The following is a 27,092-nucleotide window of genomic DNA, read 5'->3' on the forward strand; positions in this document are numbered from 1 at the left end:
TGATCCTAGAGATGTCAATTAACCTCTCTGTGTCTTAGTTTCCTCATCTGTAAAATGATAAAGTTGTACTTGATGTCCTTCTAAGATCCTCTGAGCTCTAAATCTGATTCTAAGAGCCCATGAGCATTTCTATATTTTTATAGGATTGCTGCATGTTAAAAAATTAAGTCTGAAATGGTCTTCGTCTCTGATACATAGAAATAAAACTTATATATATATATGAATAATCTTAGAGAATCTGCAAAACTGCACCTGGAAGCTTAGGCAACATGTAATTTGGTATTTTTTTAAAGTTAATAAACAACTATCTCCCCCCCCCAATAAAACTCAAGTGACCGAAGAGTTCCCTTTAAACCAACTTCTTAAAACACTACTTGGATGCAACTAAATTGCACACCTGGAAAGAAAAGGAGACTGGAGCTGTCCAAATTCCCAACTTCTCATTTGTTTCTGAAACATGTAAAACAGTTGGGAAATAGAAAGACCTACATTAACTATACAAGTCTATCAAATTCTTATCAGCTAATTTTTTTTCTAATCATCACTAATGACTGCTAAATACCATAGACATGGCTTACATTTCCCTAACATTCCTTTCCAGAGATGAGAAAGAAACCGAGGGGAAGCTCCTTCCCTATTAGCTAATAGTACCAGTTCTCTGAAGAAAACCCAAGACATTAATTAGAAGGTTTCGAAAAGCACTGCTGTCATAACAGCCTCGGTATGTTTCTAATTTTTACACAGTCACCCAAACATACAGCAGAAAGGTAGGAAAGTACATTACACTCTTCACAGAGCCTTGTCAAAAGACTAAATGGAAATATCTGTCTTGTAAGCTTGCCGATGGTGACTGCTGCTCCCAGCTGTTTCCCTGTGGTGTGTACATAGGAAACAGAGAAGACAAATTTTCACAAAATTGTGAGCCAATACTCAAACTACAGTTTTACTTGCAATCATTGATTCTACTATATTTCTCAAATGGCCTTTATTAGCTAGTCTTCCATCTGGAGATGGTCACCATATTGCAACTGGTGACATCATTCCCTAAGGATTGGGATGAGGATAAGATGTAGGAAAAAAAATTGTTCTTTATTTTGATCTATACTTCTTTATTTATATTTCACAATATTCTACTCTCCTGTATCTGCCTGAACAGCTGACAGCAAAAATGTTTCAAAGATGCATAGCAGCCATTACTGACAAAAAGACAAGTAGTTCCTACAAATTTACAATATAAAATTCTTGCAATATGATTTCATTCATTCTTATAACAAATATTTAGGGCATATTTATAAAAAGCTACACAATAAAAAGATGAGTAAGATAAGACCTAGGATCTTTAAAGAATTTACTGGAGATCAGTTCGGTTAGTAATACGTATGTCAAAAATAGGCTTCTGCATTCAAATCAACAAACTAAGATAAACATATATCAGTCTCTTCACTCAAAGAGTTTTATTCTGTTTCAAAGGCTTCCAGTTTTGTAAAGGAGTCACAAAAGTTTGTATAGTTTATATATTTATATATTGCAACATCTAATTGTTTTAGGTTATAAATATGAAAATTTTCTTCAGTAAGCTAGATTCGCCTTTATGAGATAAACTTATATGTTCATGGACAGGTGAGATAAATGAGGTGGGAAGGGGAAAGAAAAAGCCAGTGTATATAGATCCTGACATTAAATGGATTTAAAAGTCACATTTATAATTATCATATATGAATAGAATACTACTGCATTATGTACTAATGATCTGATACAGAATGGGTGAATAGAGCCAGCAGAACAATTTATATAATAACAACCTGCTAAATTTGAGAAAGACAAACAACTTATAAATTATATAGATTAAAGATTATATAGTTCAATTCCCTTATTTTATAGGAGAAAGTGGGGCCTAGATAGGTTGTGACTTACTCAATATCACAACAGTAACAGACTCAGTCTAAAGACTCCAATGTTATTCTGAAGTATAATATTCTAGATTAAATTCTTGGATACAACAACATCTTGGATAATTTTTAACTTAATTTTGCTGATAAAATGTGGGAATTTTACACAATTTTGTATTTTAAACTAATTTATTAATTGTTACCCAAATTTGATAAGTTATTTCTGATGAGTTATATGATTGATAACTTGATCTCTTATTTCTGTGCATTCTTTTTTGGCACCTGTGTCAATTTTTTTAATACACATTAACAAAAGCAGAAAAAGGAAGTGAACATAGCATGTATTGATTTATATTCAGTCTCCAGAGTTTTTTTTTTTTCTGGATGCAGATGTCATTTTCTGTCCAAAGACTATAGGGATTGCTTCAGATTACCAAACCACTGAGAAGAACCAAGCCTTTAATAGTTGATTATTGTTTTAAAGTTGATACATTCATTTAGACTTATTCCTCATGCCAAGAATGGACTATCCCTCTAGTCATCCCCATTTTTCAGATTTCTTCTCTCTCTACTCAGGTGCTCTCTCTCTTCCACAAAGCTTTCCTTGACTTCATCTGCCAGCTGTTAGCAACCTCTCCCTTCTCAAATATCCCTAGAGCATTTTCTCTGCTCTCTCACTTGCTGGCTTAATGTTCTCATCTTGCCTTGTATTTTACTTATATTTCCATATTGTATATTCCTACTTCATCATATAAGTTCCTTGAAGACTAGGTGGTTTCATTTTTGTCTTTGTATCCTCTTTGAGAAGAAGCATGGTGTATTGAATTTTAAGCTAGATTTGGAGACAGAAAGATCTGAGTTTAAATCCAGTTTAAGACACTTGCTAGATGTCTTTGTGATCTTAGGCAAGTCACTTTACCTTTCTGTGCCTCTGCTTTTTTCATCCATAAAATAAGGAGATTTGGCTTTGTGGCCTCTTAAGTTGTTTTCCAGTTTTACAACTAAAATGCTCCAATATTCAGGACCAAGTACTGTACCTTCTGTAGGCACAGTAGCCACTTAATAAAAGTTTGTTGAATTTTATTGAATTTTCTGAGGAAGAGTGATGGCAGGTGACTCAAAAATTAGCCCATGGAAAAGAGAAAGCCCGTTTGAGAATAAAAATACCTTTTGTTATGTTCCACAATCCACAAAGCGCTAATCAGATTCTCTTAATGGAAGTTCTGATGTTTAAATATGTTAATCAAGGCCTAAGTAAAAAAATATATTCTATAAACCTTGTAGCCCAGTTAAAGAAGAACATGTACCCCATCTTCTGGTTACTTAGTCAGTTTGCTTGATGTTGGGGCATGAAGAAAAGGAGCACACTAGTAAAGAGACAGTATTGAGAAGTGTTAATCCCTCTTCCCTTATTGAAGCATCATAAAAAGGGAAGAAAAAGGAACAAAACTATTCTCTTCACCAGCCGATTTGTACAGCCAAAATAGCTGTCTTTAAAGGGGCAGCTAAACCCATCAAGCTCCTTTTTTCATTAGAGCTATGCAATCTGGGAAAGAAATGTCACTGGAGAATCATACCAGGCAAAGAGTAAATTAGAGACCAATTTCCTTCCCCAAAAAATTATTATCTGAGAGGGGAAAAGAAAGTACCTGTGTGAGGGTGAGAAGGAGACAGAAGATATTTCTCGACTGGCAGCGAAAGTCTAATTAGACTGACAAATCTTCAGTGCTTTCTCCAGTTATGAGACTTGGCAGGAAAGAAACTAGCCCTGGAGCCACACATTATGTAAGGCTGTTAATCAATATTAGTTGAGCCCTGATCCTAAAAATAAACTTTCCCAGGAGGCTCTGTTGTCTACTGGTGAAATCAAGCAATTGGGAACCCTGTGGAATACTATGGAGTTGGTGGCAGTGAGTTTGAGACAAGGGGACGCAGAGGACTAATTAATTTGGAATAAGTATTTCTATGCAACTAGTTCAACTCTACGATATAAACTATTATGGTGCCGAGTTTGACTTAAGAAAGGCTAATCTTTGTGATAACATAAAGGGAATTAAAACTTCAAGTGGGAGTGAGGAGAGGTGAATGTTTAGTTACCTTCTAACTCCGAAATTCTGAATCTCATATAACTCTATAATGTAGGTACTAGTATAATCTTCATTTTACAGATGAGTGAACTATACTAAAAGGATCAAAAAGCTAGAAAGGGCTTGAAGAAGGATACATCAGTCCTTTTTGATTCCAGTTCCAGAAAGCTATGAGACATCTAGTTGTCTATGTGATACATATGAAAATTTTCTTCTATAAACCAGATTCTACTTTATGGGATAAAATTATACATGCATGAATGGGTGAGATAAATTAGGTGGGGAGGGAAGAGAAAGAGCCAGCCTACAGAGTGCCTAACTAACATCATCTAATGAATGGATTCTAAAGTCATGTTTTAAATTATCATACATGAATAGAATACCATTGTAGTATATACTCATAAATGGATAAAAATGGATAAATAGAACCAGGAGAACAATTTATATATTAATAACCACATGGTAAAGACAAATAACTTTGAAAGTTTCAAGAACTCTGAACAATACAAAGTCCAACCAAAATTACAAAGGACTGATGATGAAACATGCTATCTATAATTAACAAAGAGGTGATGGATTCAAGATACAACCTATGTTTTTAGAAATGAATAATACAAGATTTTGTTTTGGTTTACTATTCCTATTTCTTATAAAGGTATTGAATAGGTTTTTGTCATTCCAATTAATAAAAATAATTTTTAAAATTCAGGTTTACTCTCAGATTCTTTAATTCTATTCTGGATAATGCTGGGATTATTTAATAAATGGGAAAATTGCTCCTCTTCTCATCACTATAACTAACATATTCACAAGGGAACTCATTCAACATGGAGGTTTGTTATATCCAAGCACAGGCTGGGACAGGTGTGTTCCTCAAATACAAGTGACTACAGACAAGAGGGTATCAGGCATACTAAGGAATATGTGAGGAAGATTAATTAGGCTGGATCTCTTGTATTAGAATTAGGAGGAGAACATGTACATAGAAATAGCTAGATTGGTAAAACCAATAGTATAGTTGCCACACCTGAGACATTATATTAACCCTTATGTTTATATTAATCATATCAATTTATGACCAGGATGTTAGCAGGTACTGAGATTGTCCTTAAAATCAGTTGACTTGTGTGTAAAAGCCTTTTTTTTTTATTTATTTAAGTTTACTGTGTACCCTAATAACCTTGGACTGACTATCTCTAAATCTGTATATTCCTGTATAGAGCCCAGGCTGTGGTAATGTGCATAACTTTGTTCTCCATATCCCTCTCCCCCAAAAAGACTGAACACAGGAATCAAGATGGTCAGTGATGTGGGAACAAGTTTATTTGTATCCTTTTGTTTTGTTTTGTTTCCTACTTTTTTTTTTTTTTTTTTTTTTTTGCTGAGACAATTGGGTTAAGTGACTTGCCCAGGGTCACACAGCTAGGCAGTGTTAAGTGTCTGAGGCTAGATTTGAACTCAGGTCCTCCTGACTTCAGGGCTGGTGCTCTATCTACTGCTCTAGCCAGCTGCTCCCACTTGTATCCTTTTTTATTGAGTTTTCCATCAGTAATTTGCATATTACAAATAAAACCTTGGTATTATTGTGTTTCTATTCCTTGAAATTTAGAATCAGACTAATTCACCAAGTGAATCTGGAATTACTCAAAGGAACTTCTTTTCTTTGGTACCTCCTGACTTCTTAATTAGAGCTTTTTTTTATCAGAATACCTAAAATGTCTCATTATTCAGATTAAATTCAACTTTTATTGTTTTAATAAGTAACAACCAGGAAAAGTTCTTTCAATGGCCAGATCTAGAAATAGCCAATTAAGATTGATCAGTCTATATAACACACATAACTTTTCAGTGAAGAGCAATTGCCATTACCCTGATTCTTTAACCACACCCAGGGAACTTTTATTCCCCTGAGAATGTTTTTTCTAGATACCAGTATTATAAAGCCAGCAAAACTACACACACACACACACGCACACACACACACACACACACACACACACACAAATTCTCCTTAAAACTTTCAACACCCAAGTTCAGTAAATTCAAGTTGGAATCAAAATCCTTTAAAAATCTTTCTTTTTAAATGATAATTCGCATAATCCTAACTCAAGCAGAATAGAGTGATTTTCTTCCAGTTTTCTGATATTGGGCAGCATGGGTGAATGTCAGTGTGATTCTACTGTACATTGGCACAGAACACAGAATCAATGATCTAAAAGCTTAGGAATGGTTATAAATGGTGTTATAGATAGATCACACTGTTCGATTATGCAATTGTTATCAAGTCAATCTAGCATCCCAAGGCAACAATATTAATTAACATGGAAACCAGTCTTTTTGCAAGCCTGTTCTCTCATCTGGAAGCATTAAAAAAAAAAAAAACCCTAACTATAGGAACTCCATTACAGTCTGAAAAAGCTCCTGCCTTTCATTCTTGCCAACTCCTAATATAGAAAAACCCAAAATGATGAGTGGGTGCCAGGGGAATTTAGCTGGCCTCAATCTAAAAGATGAGTCAATGACTATTAGGGTGGTACTAGGATGCCTGGGGGATCACTGAGATGTTAATTTCTGAGAGATGTTGTCATCAAGGGAGTGAAAGCTCAAATCACCAATTCTGAGTGTAATCTCCTTCCAAGGATCCCAGTGTCAGCACAATTGGTGAGACTGTACAATTAAGCTATAGTACTAGGAAGACCTCAACTGCTGCCAAAAGTGCTAATAAATGTAGCTTTTCTCTGTTGTTGGGGCTTTAAAGAATCAGCACATAAAACCAAAGAAAGTGCTATTTTCTCAGCTGTTGTTTCTAAACTAGCCTTAATATTGCAGCCTCCTTTCTTCATTTCCTGAGTTCAAATCCAGTCTCAGACACTGTATTACCCTGAGCAAGTCATTTATCTGTTTGTCACAGTTTTCTCATAGATAAAATGTACAGAAGAAGGAAATGGCAAAACACTTCAGTATCTTTTCGAAGAAAAAGGGGACATAGAGAGATGGACATTACTGAAAAATCACTGAATGTTTCTTTGTTATATTGCTTTTTCTTTAGAGAAAAAGGGAATATGGCTTAGTAGACAGAAGCCCAGGATAGAGTCCTAAAGTGAGGAAAGATCTGCATTCGAGTCCTGCCTTTGAAACATACTCCTTTTTTGGACTGTGGACAACTAACTTGACTCTAAATGAGCCAGACAACTCTCACAATAAAACCGTAAGAACATTTGAGTTGCCAATATCCATTGAGAATTCCCTTAATCTGTGATAAACAAAACAAAACATAGTTGTTCATTATTGGAAGGAGCAAGAATGACAGATGAAACTTTTTTTCCAGCAAAATAATGTGCTTTTAATAAGTTTAGTTGCTTCAGTGGATTTTCTTGTACCTTGAAAGAAATCGTGTGAACAAAATTCCTTTTGATAGAATGCTTCCTTTGTGAAATTCTTGAATTTCTCCAAGAAGGAAGTGTTCACTTGGTTTTTTACTTGAAGATTTATAACAATGAAGAACTTCTAGTTACCAAAAGCAGCCCATTCCAGTTTTTGGATAGCTCTAATAACAATTAAGAGAGCCTTCTAATGAAAGTTTCTTTTGCAAATCAAACCAAAATTTTTCTCTCTACAAATCTGACACACTGTTCCTACTTCAATCTTCTGAAGTCAATCAGATGAAATCTAATGCCTCTTTGCATTACATTAAAAATTATTTATTATCCTTCCCTCAATTACTTCTCATCTTCAGTTCTTTCAATAGATCCTCCTGTTTAAAGTCATGAACTCTATGTCTTGGTTATTATCTATGGCTATACCTAATTTACCAATAATTTTTTAAAAATAATTTTGACAGGAAATGGTCATATCTACTAGGTGGGGTAGAGTACAATGAGGTGATCACCTCCTTCAAAATGGACACTGCTTCTTTCCTGAATTTGCTTTAAATATTTTAGTATCTAACTTTTTTGAAGCAGATGATAAGAGCAATGGAACTGGACTTAAGAAGAACTGAGTGCAAATCCAGCCTCAGACACTTACTAGATCTATGACTATGAGCCAGCTACTTAAACTCTATCTACTTCAGTATGTTCATTTGTAAAATGGAAATAATAACAGCATCTACCTTACAAGATTATTGTGAGAATCAAATGAGATAATATTTGTAAAATACTGTATAAAATCAAAAGCATTAAAATATAAATAGTAGCTATTAAAATTATTTTGACATGGTTTTGGAACTAAACATTTAACTATAGCATCTAGCATAGTGACAGACACATAAATGCTAAATAATTGATTGCCTGGTTTTTACATTGATAATTGTTTTGTTCTTTCATGCTTCTGTGCATTCTAGTATTACTGTGAACATGTATTTAGATATCCTTAAAAGCGGAAAATCTTAACAACTTTTTCATTTATTTTTATATTCATAATGAAAGTGAAGGAAAATGTTTAGATAGAAGCCAATTATTATTATTATAAGGAAAAAAGAAAATATGTACCAAAAAATAAAAGATTTATAAAAGGCTTTTTCCCATTGTCCATTTAGACAGATAGCACAATTTAGTGGAAAGAATTTTAGACTGGAAGTCAGAGCAACTCATTTCAAATCTTGATTCTTCTACTTATTTAATACTCTGAGCAAAGCCTGTGACTTCTATGTGACTCAGTGTTCTCATCTTTAAAATGAGTGGAATGTACAGGATCACTTTTAAGGTTCTTCTAGCTTCCTATGACATGCTTCTGCTAAGATGATTGATTTCTATTGTACTAGAATCACGTTGGCCTTGAATCCCTTTTCCTACAATGTTTCATCATGGCAAGAAAATGATCCTGAATTTCTGATCATGACAATGGGGTACCTCTCTGAAAGATCCTAACAACCTGGAAAAGTTTTGAGTACAGACTAGAGTAATGGACTATGTGTCAGTCAACTGGAGACCATTTTAGATAAGTAACTTCTAGATAAGTTTTCATTTTCAGAAAACAGGACATCAGATCATGATTATTTTTTGCCCAGAGTTTCCTAGAGATATTAAATTGAAAGATTGCATTGCAGTTGTGAAGGCATACCTCACATCACATACCACAAATCATATATCCCTGAAGTCCTGATTTTTTTTATGTTTGGGAGAAGAGAGTTCATGGATTCCTTTGACAGCCTAATGAAGCTTATGGACTTCTCAGAATAAACAAAAGATTGAAAGAAAACTAATTACATTCAAATACAATTATCAAAATATTTGTATAAAAACAAATCCACAGATTCCTGACATGGAATCATTGGCACTGTTTTGGCATAGTGATTTTCTGTATTTCCTTCCCCAGAGGCCCTGTCTTTCACATATTTGGGGGAACCATTTGGTAGGCACCCAGATTTGTTTTTAGTAATATAGTTATCCTCCAAAGGGCATACCAAGAGACCCTGTTTGTTTCTGTCTAATCCCTGAGGACAGTAGTAAGTCTTACTGAGGTCAGTGGGTATTTGGCCTTTGAAGGGACTGTGAGATTAGTTATTTCTTAGAAATGTCATTTGTTTCTTTGCTTCACACAGAGCTAAGACAATGTATTCTGACAGAAACAAAACAACTCTTCCAAGACTTATACCAAAAGAACAATCCTTCTCTACCAACAATAAAATGGACTTTTCTCAAGCTACAGGGAGTCATAATAGAAATACATATTGCCTTTTATCATCCTTTCAGTGAGAAGACCAAAGTGTCAGGATTTATTGCTTTAATATCAGTAGAAAAGTAAAATATTTGTGGGAATATGCATTGAAAGTATGTACACATATGTCAGCACATGTGTCCAGAAAAGACCTGATCTTAATAGCTTTTCCTAAGCATTTAAATCTGATCTTCCAATACTTGAAGTCCATATTAAAATTGTTCCTTTAGCTAGGATCTTTCTGCAAGCTGTCTTTCACCTTCAGATAAGGAAGAAAAATCATTCTTACCTTGGTCACATAGTCTTTATTGTACAAGAAACAAAATCACCAGCTGCTTAATTAGTGTCTCATTCTGGGTTCACCATGTCCACCAAAATTAATGAAAAGGTGATGTCAAAAATTGGACTCAGCTGGTCTCCAGAGAAGCCCTGAGTTATTGAATTTTCTACAAACACTAACTAGACTAGGGACAATGTCCCTACAAGTGGCTGGAACTTTTTATTTTATGTCAATGTATTTGATTCTAATAAATCAATTAACCTTTTACTCCCAATTGATGAAATTTATAAAATGCTAAGGGAATCAACTGAGCTTTAAACTTTAGCTTTGCCATAATTATTTTCAAATAAATAAAAGAAAGTACAATGACCCTACCAAGAACACTCAGCATAGTTATACCCAAGATTTTCACATTTCCTTCTCATGTATAACTTAGATTATTTTCCAAGCAAAAGAAATCCAAAATGTAGCAGAGGGAGAAATGATTAATCCTAATTCAATAGCAATAATGAAAGCTACATTCCTCAAGGATTAGTTTTGCCTCTGGCACAAATTGTCCTTGATTTAACAGTGCCCATTTCTTCAGTGATGAAAAATTCATATTTTTAAAAAAGTCATGTTGAAGATGTAAACTGAACTAAATTGTGATCTACAATCCAGACAATAATAAATTTCCCTTGTCTTCTTTACCCTTTTTGTGATTTGCAAAAATTGGGCAATAAAGTTAGTTGAGGGAGAATTTCATGCTGAAAGCATTGTCCATTGATCATTTTGAATAACAGTACTATGGTTACAATGAAAAATATGATATTGATACTAACCCATGTGTGCCATAAGACTTTTATAACTTTCTTCATGATGACTGTCTTTTTCCACTGATGGAATTGTTTATATGAGAATCTTAGAGGCAAAATTCCCAGAAACATTGTAATTCAGTCATCAATCTGCAGAGCTCCATTGACCAGAATACCCACAAGTTCCAAAACACAACAAATACAAATTGGCATGATATGGACAAAGGAATCTGACCTACCTGAATGCTGGCTGTGGAGCGATTCTTTCGAGTAGTGGTGGTTGCCATTGTAGTGGTGGTTTCCATGACAGTTGTAGACATTTCTGGTGGCATGGAAGTTGTAGGTGTTGTCCCCAAGAGAGATGGTACTTCTCCCACAAGCCTGACGCTACCATTGATTTTAATATTAGGGTTGTTCTCAGCTGCCATGTTCAGAACTTTCAAGCCATCATAATAGAGACCAGAGAGCTGACCTTGGAAGAGACGTCCTTTGTCTTTTCCTCCAATGGCTATTTGCGCCTGAGTGTTGAAGATGGTTAACTGCCGGCCTAGTGGGGTTGGGTGGAGGAAACAGGATTATTTCTATACATATTTTTCCTTATTATCTTACCTGATAGAAATGGACTGAAGGTCAAAAAAGGTTTCCTGGAAGAATTGGGAGGGGGAAAGGGAGAAAATTGGATTACAGAAATTTAATACTGCAAACTATTGTCCTGAAGTCACTGCCAAGGTACTTCATGCTGTAATTAGCTCTTCTGCTGACTAGCTAAGAGTCTGAGTCCACTGGGACAATAAATATTTCCTACCATTTCCTTTTAAGGAAGGAGATATTTTGGTTTCTGATCTATGGGTGGGCATGCATTCTTTCTGGGTAAATAATCATAACTGTCATAAAAAATTCCAAAATTAGGTGAAAACCAAAGAATAATAAGAAATTACATGAAGTATTTTATAGAAATATAAATTATATATATATATATATATATATATATATATATCTTATACAGGTCACAGGAGTTATCAAAAAGATAGTTGAAACTAAGCTCAAATTGAAAAAAATTCAGATAAATTTAGAATCTGAGTTTATTTCAGTAAAGATTTAAATTCATGAAAACTCAGAGCCATCTGAAGAGTAAATATGTTATTTCTTTGTATTCTCTTGGTTCATGATTCATCATAGAGTTTAACAAAAATTCATTACATCATTCTACTTTTCTTATTAAGAAATTATAGAAATTCTGATTTATTGTGGCCTAAAATATACAAAGAAGAAGACATGAGCTATGTTCACAGGAAGATAAGGGTATTAAATTGACTTAGAACTCAACTCTATGACCTTAAAAATAGATAATGTCAATTAAAGCAGTGAATAAAAGTGTCAGGAAAATGGAGTGAATGGATTGCAGAGAGGTAAAGGGTATTGGGGACTTTTCTCATGACTATTTTTAGTTTTTATTTCTTACTAGAAATGTGATTCCTAGGATGAGGATCCAGTAGTGTTGAGTTGAAAAAGTCACCTCATAATCATTTTAGCCATCTCTTGCCTTTTAATCCCACCTAAAAATGCTAATGAGTATCCTCTATCACGTACTATGGCTTCTCTATAGTAACATGAGTTCAACAAGTTCTCAAAGTATTTTCTTCCCTAAACCATTCCTGTGATTCCATCAGAATAGGGAACTTCTTAATCAGAAACTTCTTATACTAGTGAAAAATGGTGACTTCACTACAGTTTATATTCTTAGAATAATAGAACACAAATTTCCAGTGACTTGATTCATAAATACTAGCTCTCTTCACATCTAAGAAATTGTCAGAACTAGAACTTGTTGAAGCATTTAGATAAGAGGATAATTATTTCCTTCTCTGTAGAAATATAGGAATATATTGGTCTTAACAATAGCAGAGCTAGTCAGAGCTCAGGGGTGTTATCAAAACAAATCTCATATATTATTATTAGGTGCCATATTCTGACTATAACTGAAAATGTTTAGTTTTCTATTTCTCATTTCTAGGTCTTGCCTTGAGAAAAAAAATCCATAAGGTTGTATTACCAGTACTTAGTAAAGTGCCTGGCACATAGTAAGTACTTAATAAAGGTTTATTATATTGAATTGTAATTGAGTCTGAACCACCCAACCTGGCAATAGTAACTTTCTCTTCAATGCTCTATTCTAGATATTACCTAGAGATAAACTTGTCTTAACTTGTATGTAGCAGAATTCTGTGAAATTTGAATTTGGATGTGATTTTAACATATAGGGAAGAAAAACAAATATAGAGGACTATCTGATTTTTTCACTATTCCATTACCAATGACCCTACATCCTATTTTCCTATGCTGATTGTAAACCATTCCTTTGTGGTCAAAGAAGACATTCAAGGGTAAAATTCTTCACACCCTCCATCATTTCAAGAAATAATTTCTATCCTATTCTCAAGTGAAGCCTTTTATACCCTTGAACTCCCCCTTCTCTGCCCTTAACATACTCCCAAAATTCTGTACCCAAATATTTGGTTCTGGACCATGCTCAATCTTCCTTTCCTTCTATTCCCCTTCATTCTCTTGGTCTTATATGATGCAGAGACTTCTTTGAATGGTAGAGATTCTGGTCACAATTCCCTAAGTCATATTTATTTCTCCATTCTGCAAATACATTCAATAGGCTAGTCAGATAAGAACTCCATTTGCTAGTGTCTCTAAAGCTAATCAGAGTTAAATATAAAGCTAAATATGTTTATTCTTATTCCTTGGATTCAACCGTAGTTCTTTTTTCACCCATGTCTATATGGGAATCTTGGGTTTAAAAAAATTAATTAAAAGAAATCTAATACAACCATATTAAATCCCTGACCTATTTATTTTACATCTTTGCTGAATCATATTATTTTAGTTGGTTGGGCTTTTCTAGGCCCTGTAATTTAAAACAGTAAGAAAAAAATTGAACCTAATTTTCTCAGTCTTACCAGTATCTCCAGAGTGTGTATGTTATACCAATTCAGGATTTATAAAAGAACTTTTTTTTTTATTTTTTGCAGATACAAATCCTCCTACCACCTCCCCCCAAATCTTGTCAGTTTAGAAATTATTCTTACCTCATTTGACCATCAAGTTCACATGTTAAATTAAGTCCTTGCATAGCAATAGTAAGTGTTAAACAAAGACTAATTAAACCTCAAAACACCCTTGGGAAATATGTAGTATTATTTCTTCTCCTCTCAAAAGGGAAATCTAAGCTATAAAGAGGTTAAGTGGCTCGTCTAAGGTTAGAGAGTTATTCAATAATAGATCCTAGTCAGAAAATGAACTTTGGAATCCTTTAACACAACCCACTTCTCCATGACAGTACTTACTCCTAAGACCCATGCTAAATAGTTTTTATCTAATCACCAATCTATCTTTGCCCTCTCCTTCTTATTATCTTTTCAAGGTTGTCTGGCATGTTTCTAAAATAATTCCTGAAGAGAAAAGGGTGATAGTAGGGAGGTGGGGGGAAAAGGATAGGTAAGGAATGAAGAGAATGATAAACATTAACCACTTACTTTTTCAGAAAGTCCAAAATGCATTCTATATTGCATAACATCATTATACAAGAGAACTATAGCTTGCATAAATTTCTTAAGTTACCTATGCATTTATTAACCCATACAAACTCAATTAACAAGTCATGGCACCACCCCCTTGTTCTTTTTTGCATTTTAATCCTTCAACAGCTTTCTTTGTTGGTCTAATGACAAAATACTAGCATCAAAAGAACTACAGGCCAAGTTATGATTTCATAATGGTTTACAGAAATGAAAATGCCTGGCATGCCATTAAACTCAGATTTCAAGAGGCAATGAAGTAAAACAAAAGATTACCAAAATAAAATAGCAAGGAACAAAAAGTTTTCTCAGGCACATGAGACTCAGACATGCATCTAATTTTTTTTTCTTTTAAAAAAGGTGAGGCAATCACTGTCTTTAATGTTAAAGGGACTTTATAAACTTGTATTTACTGAACAAAATTATTTGCTTTTTAAAGTTATCCTTATAGCTTTTTAATTAGACCACATGTGTTAAAAACAGGGTACATGGGTGAGTCTCAGTAAGGATTTTCACCATTAGTTTATCCTATTAATTTCCACTCAATTTAAAGTTCTCAAATGATAATCTGGTTATACATTTGAGTGTGTGTCAATGTCCATGCACATATACAGCTGAATAATTAATAATATACTTATATGTGAATCTCTCAAAATTTTAAGAGAGGTCTTGTGGTCTAAAAGTATGATTTATGTATGTTTATATTGGACATTATAAATGGAAAATTTTCTTCTTTGGAAGGTCATACCCTACCTTTTAGTAAGTCTTCTATAAAATACAATATATACTAACAATGGTTCTACTGTTCTCCTCTTTTGTTAGAATATAATTATTATCTCCTTCTTCCTCCCCATCTCCATTCCCCCTCAATTCAAAGGATGTTGTTTGCCTTTTTGAACCTTGGTCCTTTTACAATCTGTTTTTAACAACTTGTACTTTAGTTGTAAATATGAGATCAGAATGCATCCTATACACCACATATTCAAAAGTGTCATTTTTTTCTTTTTCAAGGTCAGCAACTAAGACTCCTTAAACCTATAAACATACTCGAGCTTTTGCTACTCAAAGTTTACATTAAAAGCAAACTCCTGGTGAATTAGTCTCGTTATTGTTTTAAAAATCTTGTTCTTATAGCATTTGTTTTAATCAGTTTAATTATGTTACAACCATTTTATAAACAAAATTCAAGCCATGACATTTTAAACCACACTTAAAAGAGAGGAAAGCCAAAACAGCCCCTATGAGATACAAGTTTAACAGGTAGTTTTGAAACTTTTAGAACACTGTGATAAGAGATCATTTTAAAGAAATTAAAAAGAACGTCATGCAGTGGTTAAATTGCCATAATACATTTCTTTTTCTTTTTTTTTTTTTAAGTTCCTGGAATTTCTTGTTTGTGGTTGTTACACTGAGAGTGATCTTAAATATTAGTCCCTTTAACTGTATTTTAATGGCAATGTATTATAGCATGATTTATCAACATATGGCAGGTGGAAGCTGACACAAATTATAATGAAAATTAAAACAGTCATTTATGCAGCAGGCGATTATCATTTAAGGAACATTTATTTGCAGGCTTTAAAAATGAGGGTTTAGAATCAAATGATTTTAAAATGAAAGTTTTAATGACGGTTACCTTTTTCCTGCAGCCACTCTTCTACAGGCCGGTTATATTTGAAGGGGATTTTCTGTTTTACCATTTGGAAGCGTTCATTATCAGTGTTGCCTTTAAAGTTTAAAAAACAGCTTAAAGAACAATCTGAAAAGTCAATAAATCATTCAAAAACATCCTAGGTTTTTTGGGTTTTTATGAACTTTTAAACGATAGATATCAATTTATCTTTAATAAGAGGTGGGGTTGAAGCCACTCTGTCCTATGATTGACATTCTAAAAGGTCGTGGATAAGAAATCTGAAAGTAGATTGTTCTTCACTAGGCAGTCCTCAGTCATACTTTGGGGAATAAAACCCAGAAAGAAAATGGACAGCAAGCCTATTCATTTAATAATATGTTCATTCCACCAGAACTTTCCACATCTTAGCCTCTGAATAGGTTTAAGACTCAAAATTTCCCCTTACCGAGGATGAAATTTACTCTCAGTAACTGTTAAATCAGTTGATAAATCTGAAGTTAGTCAGAGACCTATAGTTGCTTATGTCCCTTCTGCCATCTTTTCTCCCAGTATAATCTTCTAAAAAATTAGGAAATTTAAGGACACTTACTTCATTGGTCTCAATTCATTATTTGAAATTTGATTTGATAGCTGATGGTTAAGGGAAGGGAATTTTGAATCTAATAGTTATATACTTTTTGATAAGAAATAATTCTACAAGTTTTAAATCAGGTGATGAAAGTTCCATCTCTCATGCTAATTGTAATGTTGATAGATCTATATTCAAAGGGCCATTAATATGTTCCATATATTTAAAAAAAAGGATTGGTGATCTAAAGTAATTAATCGTGATTTTAAAAAAAACACACTAAAATGTATTTTCCGTTCATTTCACAGGCACTGGTCAAACAAAAATTGATCTCCATATGGTCACTTAAAAAAGAAAGGCTATTCTTTTTCCCTATAAGAAGTCCTTCATAAAAAATCATTCATTCACAGAGCTTATTATAAATGCCTTTTTCTAAGTATAAAACATTTAATTAAGTATGAGGTTGAAACATAATGCTCTTTTAGAGCATTTTTTTCCTTCTGTATCTGACTCTGTTGTTAACACTTCTGGAACTTTTCTCTAATTAAACTAGACCAAAAGCATAGAATTAGAGAAGTACAAACTTATAAAATGAACTTCAAATCACTAAAAAAAAAAAAAATTAAGCATCATTTTTGAAAATAGATCTTGCAGAGATCATTTAGTATTTTATATACCTTTTCTAATTTATTATTTGCAGCAGTCCTCTTAGACTTCAACAACTCATCTGCACTAAAAAGTGAGAACCCTGACTGAAAATAGGCCAAAAACATCGAGAAATATAGAAACAAGTTCGTTGACTAAGTCTCTGAATAAAGGGGTAACTATTGTATTCCTTCTTTAAGCAGATCTTTAAGATTTTTCCATGCTGAGATGATAACATTAATACATGAAGCTTATTTACTAATGTTTTTATTTTTCTTTTTAAAGGAAAATTGTCACTTCTCCATTTAATCCTTCTTTAAATCACTTCTTGTTATTAGATAATTCAATTATTTTGTTAACACTAAAATAAAAAAATAAGGTACATTTAGGAGGACATTAGTAGTACTCCTTAAATGGTTAAAGAGAGGTTGTCCTTACAAAAGAACTAAATCATACATAAGAGATATGTCCTTTTTTCTCCAGGCTATAATGTACAATGCTATCTTGGGATGGCCAAGCCCATGAAACACTGTAGTACTAAGTACTATGATAATGTTCATGAAGAAGGAGAACCAAAAGATCCTTATTTTAAGTTTTCATTAAGGTGTAATTTCTGCCAGAAAATATGAAAGTCAACTGGCACTTCATTGAAATTTGAATCAAGGCAATCTTGTTTCGGTTTTTTTTTTTTTTTTTCCCGTAAGAAAATGACTATTATGTTGCATCCTACAATAATGATCCTTACTATAATGATGGATCTATTCTGACAGATTATATGTATGTTCAGGTCAATTAACCCCAAAGAATGCCAGACACAAAACAAAATTTCAGATGTCTGAAAAATAAATAGCCTAACATACTAGAAGGAGCTAATTCCAAATCTTCACTTCTGTTGACAATGCAAGGGCTATCATGGACTCTGAAACCTTGAAGTTCCTCCTTTACCTCATACCAAAATGCACAAACAAAATAGACGAAAAAATGGAACCACGATTATTATATCAGGATTCCAAGTTGTACTGGCCTCACTAATAGACACTCTAAATAATTAAAAAAAAAAAAAAAAGACAGCTTACTTTCTATCTTTAAAACTTTGATTAACATAATTCTTCTCATTAGGAAATTAATCTGGAAATCCATCTGAAAATATGAATTTGAAGATTCCTGGTAATTTGTTGGATAGGGTTGGTGATACTGAAATCCAAGGGCAACCAAATTTGAAAACGATACAATCTCTATATGGAATAAGAATCAAAGTTAGCAATGGCATTGATTTATTCCCTCTAAACGCCTTTAATGTCCACTTCCTTTCTGCACCACACACCCTTTTTGAGATTATTAAAATGCCATAGTAAGACAATTCTAAATGGGAAAAAGATGAAAAAGAAGGTCAATTGCCTTGGTTTAAATGTGTATGTTAGGAGGACAGCATAGCTAAGATTCAACCTGGGACCTTTTTGTGAATCAGAAAAAGAGTCATTCTTCCCCACCTCAACTTTAAAAAAAAATTTAGAATAAATGTTTAAGGTGATTCCCACCACCAAGAATATCATTATATGATATTAATGATTTTGATCTTTCATACTGTTAAAATTAGGAAAGATGGAAGGTCATTAGAAAATCCAAATTGGTTTAAATTACAACATTAACATCACTCTTAGTATCTTTTCATGAACTTGTTGGTTTTTATTTTAATTTATCTTAATAATTAGGAAGAACTGGGTTAGAAACATGTGCATGAGAATGAGTTCATTTGCCCTGAGCTCCATTTGCTAGACTGATTGGAAAGCAAATATTCCTTTTAATATACAAATATACATATACACACATGAAATACTTGCAAAGCTGTGCAAACCTTATCAAATACAAATACATCTTTGTTAAATTCATAATGACATTTAGTTATACATTTTCTAAAGCAATCAACATGGAATTTAAAGTAAAAATGACATTGATTGTTAACACAGAAAGTGACACTATTCTCAACAAGGAATAGCCTCGTGAATACCATGAATTATAATTGAATATTAGAATGATATCATGAATACCATGTCATTAAAAGAAGAATATGTGTATTAGTGATCAGACACAAGAAGGTAACAACTTTTGCTGTCAATGCACGAAAAGTCTAGGAAGTTTAGACAGAAATTTCCCATTACCAAACATATCTCCATATACTTTGGCAGCAAGATAAAAAACAGAGGTAGCTAAGCCATGGAAAAGATTAAGATAGATAGCAATATTTTATGCCATTAAAAAAAATAATACAGACATCTTTATTCAGGAGTAAAAATCATGACTTTTGAAATATTGGTTTCTGTTACATAAAAACGTAGCTCCTGGAGACTTATATACCATAATATTTATATTTGGTAATTATAATTTGGATTTTTGATAATCAGTAAATTGGGGTGAGACCATCATGTCATAACTGGCTCATACACATGGTTTCACTTATTACATCAAATATCTTTGTTTTTCTTTATTCAAACTTTGACTAAAGTTATGAAGGATAGGATAATGTGAAAGGAAAAAGCAATTATGATGGAAGGTAGCCATTGCATATTTTTCCAATATCTCAGTTTCATTCTCTAAAAATTTTTGTCATGTTGAATGTCTCAATAGAGTGAATATCAAGTGATAGAGAGTAAGTTATTTTCAGATGGTCTAAGCATATCTTAGGCTAATTAGAAATTTTGTTTCTTTTCCCTGGCATCCAACATTGTCTTAATGGTTAAAAATGGTCTTATTGTATTTTAGGGTCATCTTAAGTCAACCTTACACACACAAAAATTCTCATATTACCTATATATTGACTATCTTGCAACCTAGTAGCATGGTAAAAATTCATCTCCAATGTTTCAGAAAGGGATGATATATTGTCTCTTCTTGTAGTGTGGCTGGACACATTTTCAGAAAAAAAAATAATTTCCACATAACAATAGGTCTGAATTACCTGTTCCAAGGGACAGTGACTGGACCTACAATTTTATTGGTTTAGGGAATTCCTGCTGAGGAAATTACTTTGACAATGCTGACTGGAAACTTCTTTGCAATTTAGAATCTTAATGAGTTGTCTGAGGCACTAAGAGATCAGTGACATTTCCAGACTCACAGAATATGTATCAGAGGTGATATTTAACCCAGGTTTTCCTGACTCTAAGGTCAGTTCTGTTGACTTTGCCACACTGTCTCACAAATGAAGTAATATAATATATTTTTAAAACACCTTCAAAAACAGGTGCCTGCTGAACTGTATGTGAACTGATCCAAACATTCTGGAAAACAATTTGGAACTATTCCCAAAGCGTTATAAAACTGCATATTAGTTGATCTAGCAATACCACAACTAGCTCTATATCCCAAAGACACCCAAAAAAGGGGGTAGGAGGCTTTTTTTTTTTTACCAAAAAAATTTATAGTAGTCTTTTTGTGTGATGTTCGTAAAGAACTAGAAATTTGCTCATTAGTTGGGGAATGGCTGAACAAGTTGTATTATGTGATGATGATGGAATATTATTGTTCTATAAGGAATGACAAGCAGGATAGTTTCAGAAAATCCTGGAAAGACTTATATGACCTGATACAAAATGAAGTGGACAAAACAAGAGAACAGTGTTCATAGTAATAGCAATATTGTACAATGATCAACTGTGAATGACTGAGTTCTTTCTCAGAAAGACAATGATCTAAGACAGTTCCAAAGGACATATTTATCTACCTCCAGAGAAAGAACTGATGGAGTCTGACTACAAATTAAAACATATTTAAAACAAGACAAAAAAAAACCTTTCTTTATTTTCCTGTATTTTTTAAATTTGTTTTTTCTTTCATAACAATACTAATATGGAAAAGTGCTTAACAAGACAAAAGAAAAAACCCTTTTTATTTTCCTGTATTTTTTTTAATTTTGTTTTTTTCTTTCAGAACAATTCTAATATGGAAAAGTGCGTTGTATGACTGTACATGCACAACCTATATCAAATTACTTCCTAACATCATTGATTTACAAGTTATTTGGCAAATGTGAGTGATGAAATCTGTGACCATAGGATAGAAGGAAGCTATTTGGACCACATCAAAAAGAAGAAATATAATCTTGCCTCCATTAGGAAATTCTTTTATATTTTGTTATCTGTGTTTACTAGAGATAACAAAAACATAAAAATCTAAATGATTACTTTAAGATCATACTTAGAGTGAAGTGATAGGGAGGAAGCTAAGAAATTTAACTCCTAGCTCAGAAGTCAAAATTAGGCTACTATGTGGCACCTGATTTGGTACTCAAAAGCTCAAACATTTATGTAAAAATTCAGATTCAGCAAATGACATAGAGTTGACAAGGTATTTGATAAATTCAAGATGATACTCTGAATTGAATTACTGTCGCTCTAAAGAGCTGTTTTATTAAATACTTATGGCTTAATTTAAAAAATACAGCATCATAGTAATTAACTAGTTTTGTCCTCTCATTGTGACCAATCCAGCCTTTTTCCTCCTTCCTTCAGATCCTAAACCTTATTTCTACTGGAATTTCTCTTCAATGACACCCTACTAAGTCTGGTAAATTAAAATGTCTGTTATAAGCTAGGTCTAGGTGACTGCTTGCCTCTGAACTTCTCTCAATTGCTGCAATTTCCAGAATATATTAAAACAAACCCTAAAGCAATTTTTTCCAAGATGACAAGCTTAACATTGACTCTTGATTGTACAATTCAGTTTTGAAAAAAAAAAAAACTACATATGATGAAGTAAACAGATGTAGTGTACATTACAAAAGTGATTTTTTTCTGTTCTTCTAAAATTACATTGAAACATTCACTAAAAATAGAAAAGACCATTTTACTTTCTGACTCTGATCTACTTTGTTTTCAAGATAACTGATTACTTTTCTTGTGTTTAAATGCCAAAAAAAAAAAAAAACCTGTTTGGAAAACTTTTTTAAAGAAAAAGAAAATAAAAACACAACAACCCCCCCCCATATAATTATTTTCTAGTGTTTGATTTTTTAAAAGGGCATTTCAATTTAAAACCTTAACAGATAGTCTGTAGCTACCTAAGGCTTGATCCTTTCAAGAATCCTCTCAGAAATTTTTTTTTCATTTCTTAACTGTTACAAAATCATATTGCTATTTTGGCATTATCTCTCTTCCTCTCCCTCTCACTTTCCTCCTTTGCTTTTCCCTTTTCCTCTCTCCTTCTCCCTCTGAGATTAAGATGGATCTGCTTGGGGGGAAAATGTTCCGATTTCTCTCTATGTGTGCACATACTCATATATACCAAGTATATTTTACTAAAATAAGAAAGATTTGTTTGGAAAATAAAGATTTATAACATCATGCTCAATATTCCATATTTCACTCAAAATTCCTGTTGCCATAGTAATACATATATTTAAATGTAAGAAAATCATACAATATTGGAGTTGGGGAGGGAAGATCAGCCATCTCATCAAACCTCACACTCCAATGATTAAACACAAAATTCTTGGTATAATCTAACTAATGTCAACCATGAATAGAAAAATTACTTCCCTTTGTCTGGACAGTATAATTCAATAACAAAGCATAAAACAATTCACATTTAGGTGTTTAAATACTTCAACAGATATAAAATTAATACATTTATTTAGTATATTACTGTCTTCAAAGTCTTTTCACTTATAGTTTCTAAGTGATTCACACTGGCCTCTGTGGCTGTAAAATATCTCTATCTGATCCTCAACTGGAAAATCAGAATTTTTGAAGGTGGATGGCTTAAATGTTTTATGATTCTCTCGCCTTTCTTAAACAAGGGGAATGCCCATGTCAGGGCTGTTTCTGCTCCTATGTGGTACAATATATGTACACAGATCTAAATATTGATGGAAATATAGTTGCAGAATATATATATGTATGCGGTGAACTGAAACATGTACATCATTTGATGTATCAAGATAGGCATAAGGCAAAGTATTTTTATACGTGGACTTTTTGAACTAGAGTTATACTTTACATGTATCCCTATTAAATGATAACATTTTATAGTTAGTCCACCATTCCAAAAGAATTTTGAATCTCAAATTCTATTGTTTAATATAGTAGTAGTGACTCTGAATTTTGTATCATTTGCAAATTTGAGAATTTTGTTTAAATCATTTGCTTCTTTGACAAATATGGTTTTTAATGTGTAATTCACTAGAACTGCAAACATTTTGCTTCAACCTGAAACTGATATACCAAATGAAAATTGCTTTGAAACTATTTTTCCTTTTAGAATTTATTTTCGACTTTTCCTATGCAGTAGTTTTAAAAATCTGAAACATGTATACATACACATTTTGAAAAAAAAAAAACTACATATGATGAGGTAAACAAATATATAGTACATTATAAAAGTGATTTTTTTCTGTTCTTCTGAAATTACACTGAAATGTTCACAAAAAAAAGAAATGTTCACTAAAAATAGAAAAGACAATTTTACTTTCTGACTTTGATCAATACAATCAAGATCAATTGATTGTAGAACTATCTATACCTCCATCAATTTCATTTAGAAGGCATGACATTTTAAAGGAATTTCCAAAATTCAACCACCTGGAATTGTTGAATAGCAGCCATATATCATTTAGTGCAAAATTTTGCATTTAATTTATGCAATACTATTAAAATATGGTACAAAAATCAAAATTTAGGGAATCGAATAACTTTTTATAGTTTTGCTTCATTACTTAACATTATTTGCAAATTAATTCAAATTTATCCATTTGTAAGAACTCTCACAAAAAAAAAAAAAAAAAAAAAAAACTTTAGCATCCAAAGACAACAATAAATAATGCTGTACTTGAGGTGAGGAAAAACCATCTAGAGAAAGCTCTAAGGTTGTGGCATTATTAAAAAAATAATAATAATAAAGCAAAACAATCAAATGCCTTGTATTCTTAATCTTGAAAATTTGAGCCATATGATTACATAATAAACCTTGTGGCTTTTATTAACTTGAGAGATATCTCCTATAACAATAACATATAACAATAACAAAGACAAAGAAATTATAAAAGCCACGCAGAAAAGATTTAAACATAGATAAGAACTCCACCAAATCACTTTTGAAAGATGCAAGTATTTTAGTTTAAGAGGAAATGATAAACTATGCTACATTGTAAAAGGAGTTAAAATATTTCCCTATCATTTGTTAAACAAAATGGGAAAAATACTCTAAAATGTCTTATTTCACAGTAAAGAGATAACAAATCCTTAGACTAGAAAGGATCTTGGATTCCAGACTTCGAATGAGACCTAACATAATTTTGAGAAATGAAAGGAATTATCATAATAGATCTTTTGGATAAGGTTAGTTGGGGGCTACAACCTTCCTGGGACTCTATAAAGAGTTGTACACCAGAGATTGACAAGCTGGAGGTACAACAGGTACACTATGGTTGAATAGATCAAAGAGACTCTGGATGGTTTTCATTATTGCTTGTACTCAGTGTAGGTGACCATGGTGCTACTTCACGAATTCATGTGGTGCCACTCTGGCTAAAAGGGAAGAATAATTTTGGGGGAGGTGAAGCTAAAAGAATTGGTGAGGCAGGTATCCTGGGTAAAGATGGGTCTATATATTGGAAAGACAAAAGATTTGGAATCAGGGTTCTACTGATTCAGTAAGGAAAAAAAAGGCTAGATCTTTATGAATGCAGAAGTACTTCTAAGACCCAGAAATGATGGCCCACCCCTATAATTGTAATAATTAGGGAGACTGAGGCTAGTCAATTGATAAGCTCAGGATTTCTGAGCTGAAGGAGACTAAGTTAATCAGATGTCTGTATTAAATCCAGCACCAGTTTATGAGAGGAAGGAACCAACCAGCTACTTAAAAAGGGTAAACTAATCCAAATTAGAACTGAAACACCTTAAAATTCCCATACCAATCAATACTGAGAATAGAATGTGAGTAATTATTGCCTTTAGGCCTTGGAGAGTTAGAGAGAGCTATTCTAAGGAGGAAAAAAATTAGTAACAATCAAAAGTTGGGAACATAATTGTTCTTCATCCCTATTCACAGAGAGTAGGCATTTGATGTTCAGAACAAGGAGCTGAGAGCAGAGCTTCTGAAGGGAAGACAGTAAGGAAAAAGCAGGAAGGTGAATAGTCTCACTACCTTCCTCTGTCAAGCAGCTAATAGTGGAGACATATAGGATGAGGTGATGAAAGACTATGGGATAGCTAACCTTTTCCATTTTTGAGATAGGTTGATGGAAACAGAAAGGTCTATTTTGAGATGAAAAGTCTTATCGATATGAGATTAGTGGATAGTTCACTTATTAAATTTCCCCTATGCAGGAATTTCTAGGGAAAATTAGTTTCTCTAAGGAAAAACATGGTCTCATCACCTTGGTCATGTGGTTGTTAGGGTCAGAATGGACAATGAAATGCAATCTCTCCTTAATTAAAATTAAGTGCTCAAAGGTAGAAAGGAGTTCCTCCATGTGGAATGATTTGATTTTGGGAATAAAACACTCCTATCCAAATAACTTTTCTATCTCCATATTAAATTGTTGCCATTTTTCAAAATAACAGCTATTCTTTGCTTCCATCTATACTTTAGAACCCAAAGTCACATTTAGGATAAAAAAAATGGGAACTGCTAGTACAAAGTGAATTATACCTAAGTAAAAAAAAAAAAATACGAGGAAAGATGTTAGAAAACAAATTTTAAGAAAAAATAAAACAAACTTGAAAGACAGAACTGAAAGTAGACACTTGGATGATTCAAAATCTCAATAGACTAAAGTATAAAAAGGGGGGGGGAATATATGAACTAATACAAAGAGAAATAAGTAGAACCAAAAGAGGGGAAAATAATAAAATGAGTACAACAATCTAAATGAAAAAGTTAACTAAAGGAAATTGAACTAACCCTAATGAGAAAAACCAGTGAATTCTGGAGAATAAATAAAGTCAATAACAGACATAGACATAGGGGACTTCTAAGACAAAGGACATCAATAAAGTTAATTTAAAAAAAAAATTTTTTAAAAAGGAAAAGCACACTAAACTCTAAATTTTCACTGACAATTCAAGAAATATAGATTATGTACATATATAAATGGACACACATATATGTATATGTGTCTGTATGTGCATTATACATGTATACAATGTATCGCTGAGTATACCACATTTAATGATTATGTTTATGATGCCAAAATACAATTATTCAAGAGCTTTAATTTTATTTGCATTTGTACTGTCAAGGCCACCAGTTCAGTAGGATTTTTATAGAGATATTTCTATACTCTGTATACAATTGCTAGAATTTATTACTTTCTCCAATTTATATTTAGCACCCAAGCTAAATTAACACTTTTATGTGTTACCATCTCTAGTTAAGGCATAAGGCCCTGACAATACAAAATATAAATAGAACATTAATTGTTGTTCCCTGCTCATGACTTTAGTCACTAATGAGGGAGGGATTTCATAGTTTTCTCAAGAAAAACAGCTTTATTTGCTGAATATTTTGGGTAATGATTTGTGGGCACTCATAATTTAGAAGCAACTATGGGCAAAATCTATCCAATATTGCCCCAACAGATTTTTTCAATAACATTATTCAGATGTCATAAATACATCCATAATAATGATCTTAATTTCCCTGAAACATTGTTCAAGCAATAGTATCAGTTAAGTGCAGATTCAGGGTTATCTCACTCTTCCCCATCCCATTTAATTATTTAGTTCCCATGGAACTATTTGTGCCTTCTTGGCCTAAGTCAGTATTTATGGAAAAAATTAATAAATGATATTAACTGAGGGCTACTGGTACTATATTTTTATAAGGGGCCATAAAGAAAATTTGATAGGTATAATTCAATATTTTTCACTTATCATTCTTGTGAATGATAGAGTTGAACTGAACAAAGAAAAATTGGAACTGAGTAGGTGAAATCAAAGAAATCTATTCTTCAAA

At 32.7% G+C, this 27,092-nt stretch overlaps 1 protein-coding gene across 30 annotated transcripts in view; it reads right to left on the reverse strand.

The window, feature by feature from the left end:
• The window catches only part of NRXN3 (neurexin 3), a 2,067,316-nt gene that overhangs the window by 180,499 nt on the left and 1,859,725 nt on the right, over positions 1–27,092 (reverse strand). For 19 of the 30 annotated variants that reach the window (XR_007950618.1, XR_007950617.1, XR_007950616.1 and 16 more), the window contains 2 exons: positions 15,929–16,018; positions 10,948–11,255 (listed from right to left, as the gene is read on the reverse strand). Coding sequence is in view for 27 of the 30 variants with exons in the window: in XM_051977488.1 (XP_051833448.1) it covers positions 10,948–11,255; positions 15,929–16,018 (398 nt within the window). In the remaining 3 variants the exon portion in view is untranslated. The remainder of the gene's footprint in view (positions 1–10,947; positions 11,256–15,928; positions 16,019–27,092) is intronic. The other 11 variants (XM_051977495.1, XM_051977490.1, XM_051977489.1 and 8 more) reach the window with 1 other exon arrangement.

The sequence above is a fragment of the Antechinus flavipes genome, chromosome 2 (genome assembly GCF_016432865.1).
Source record: "Antechinus flavipes isolate AdamAnt ecotype Samford, QLD, Australia chromosome 2, AdamAnt_v2, whole genome shotgun sequence".
In the NCBI taxonomy this organism is placed as follows: Eukaryota; Metazoa; Chordata; class Mammalia; order Dasyuromorphia; family Dasyuridae; genus Antechinus; species Antechinus flavipes.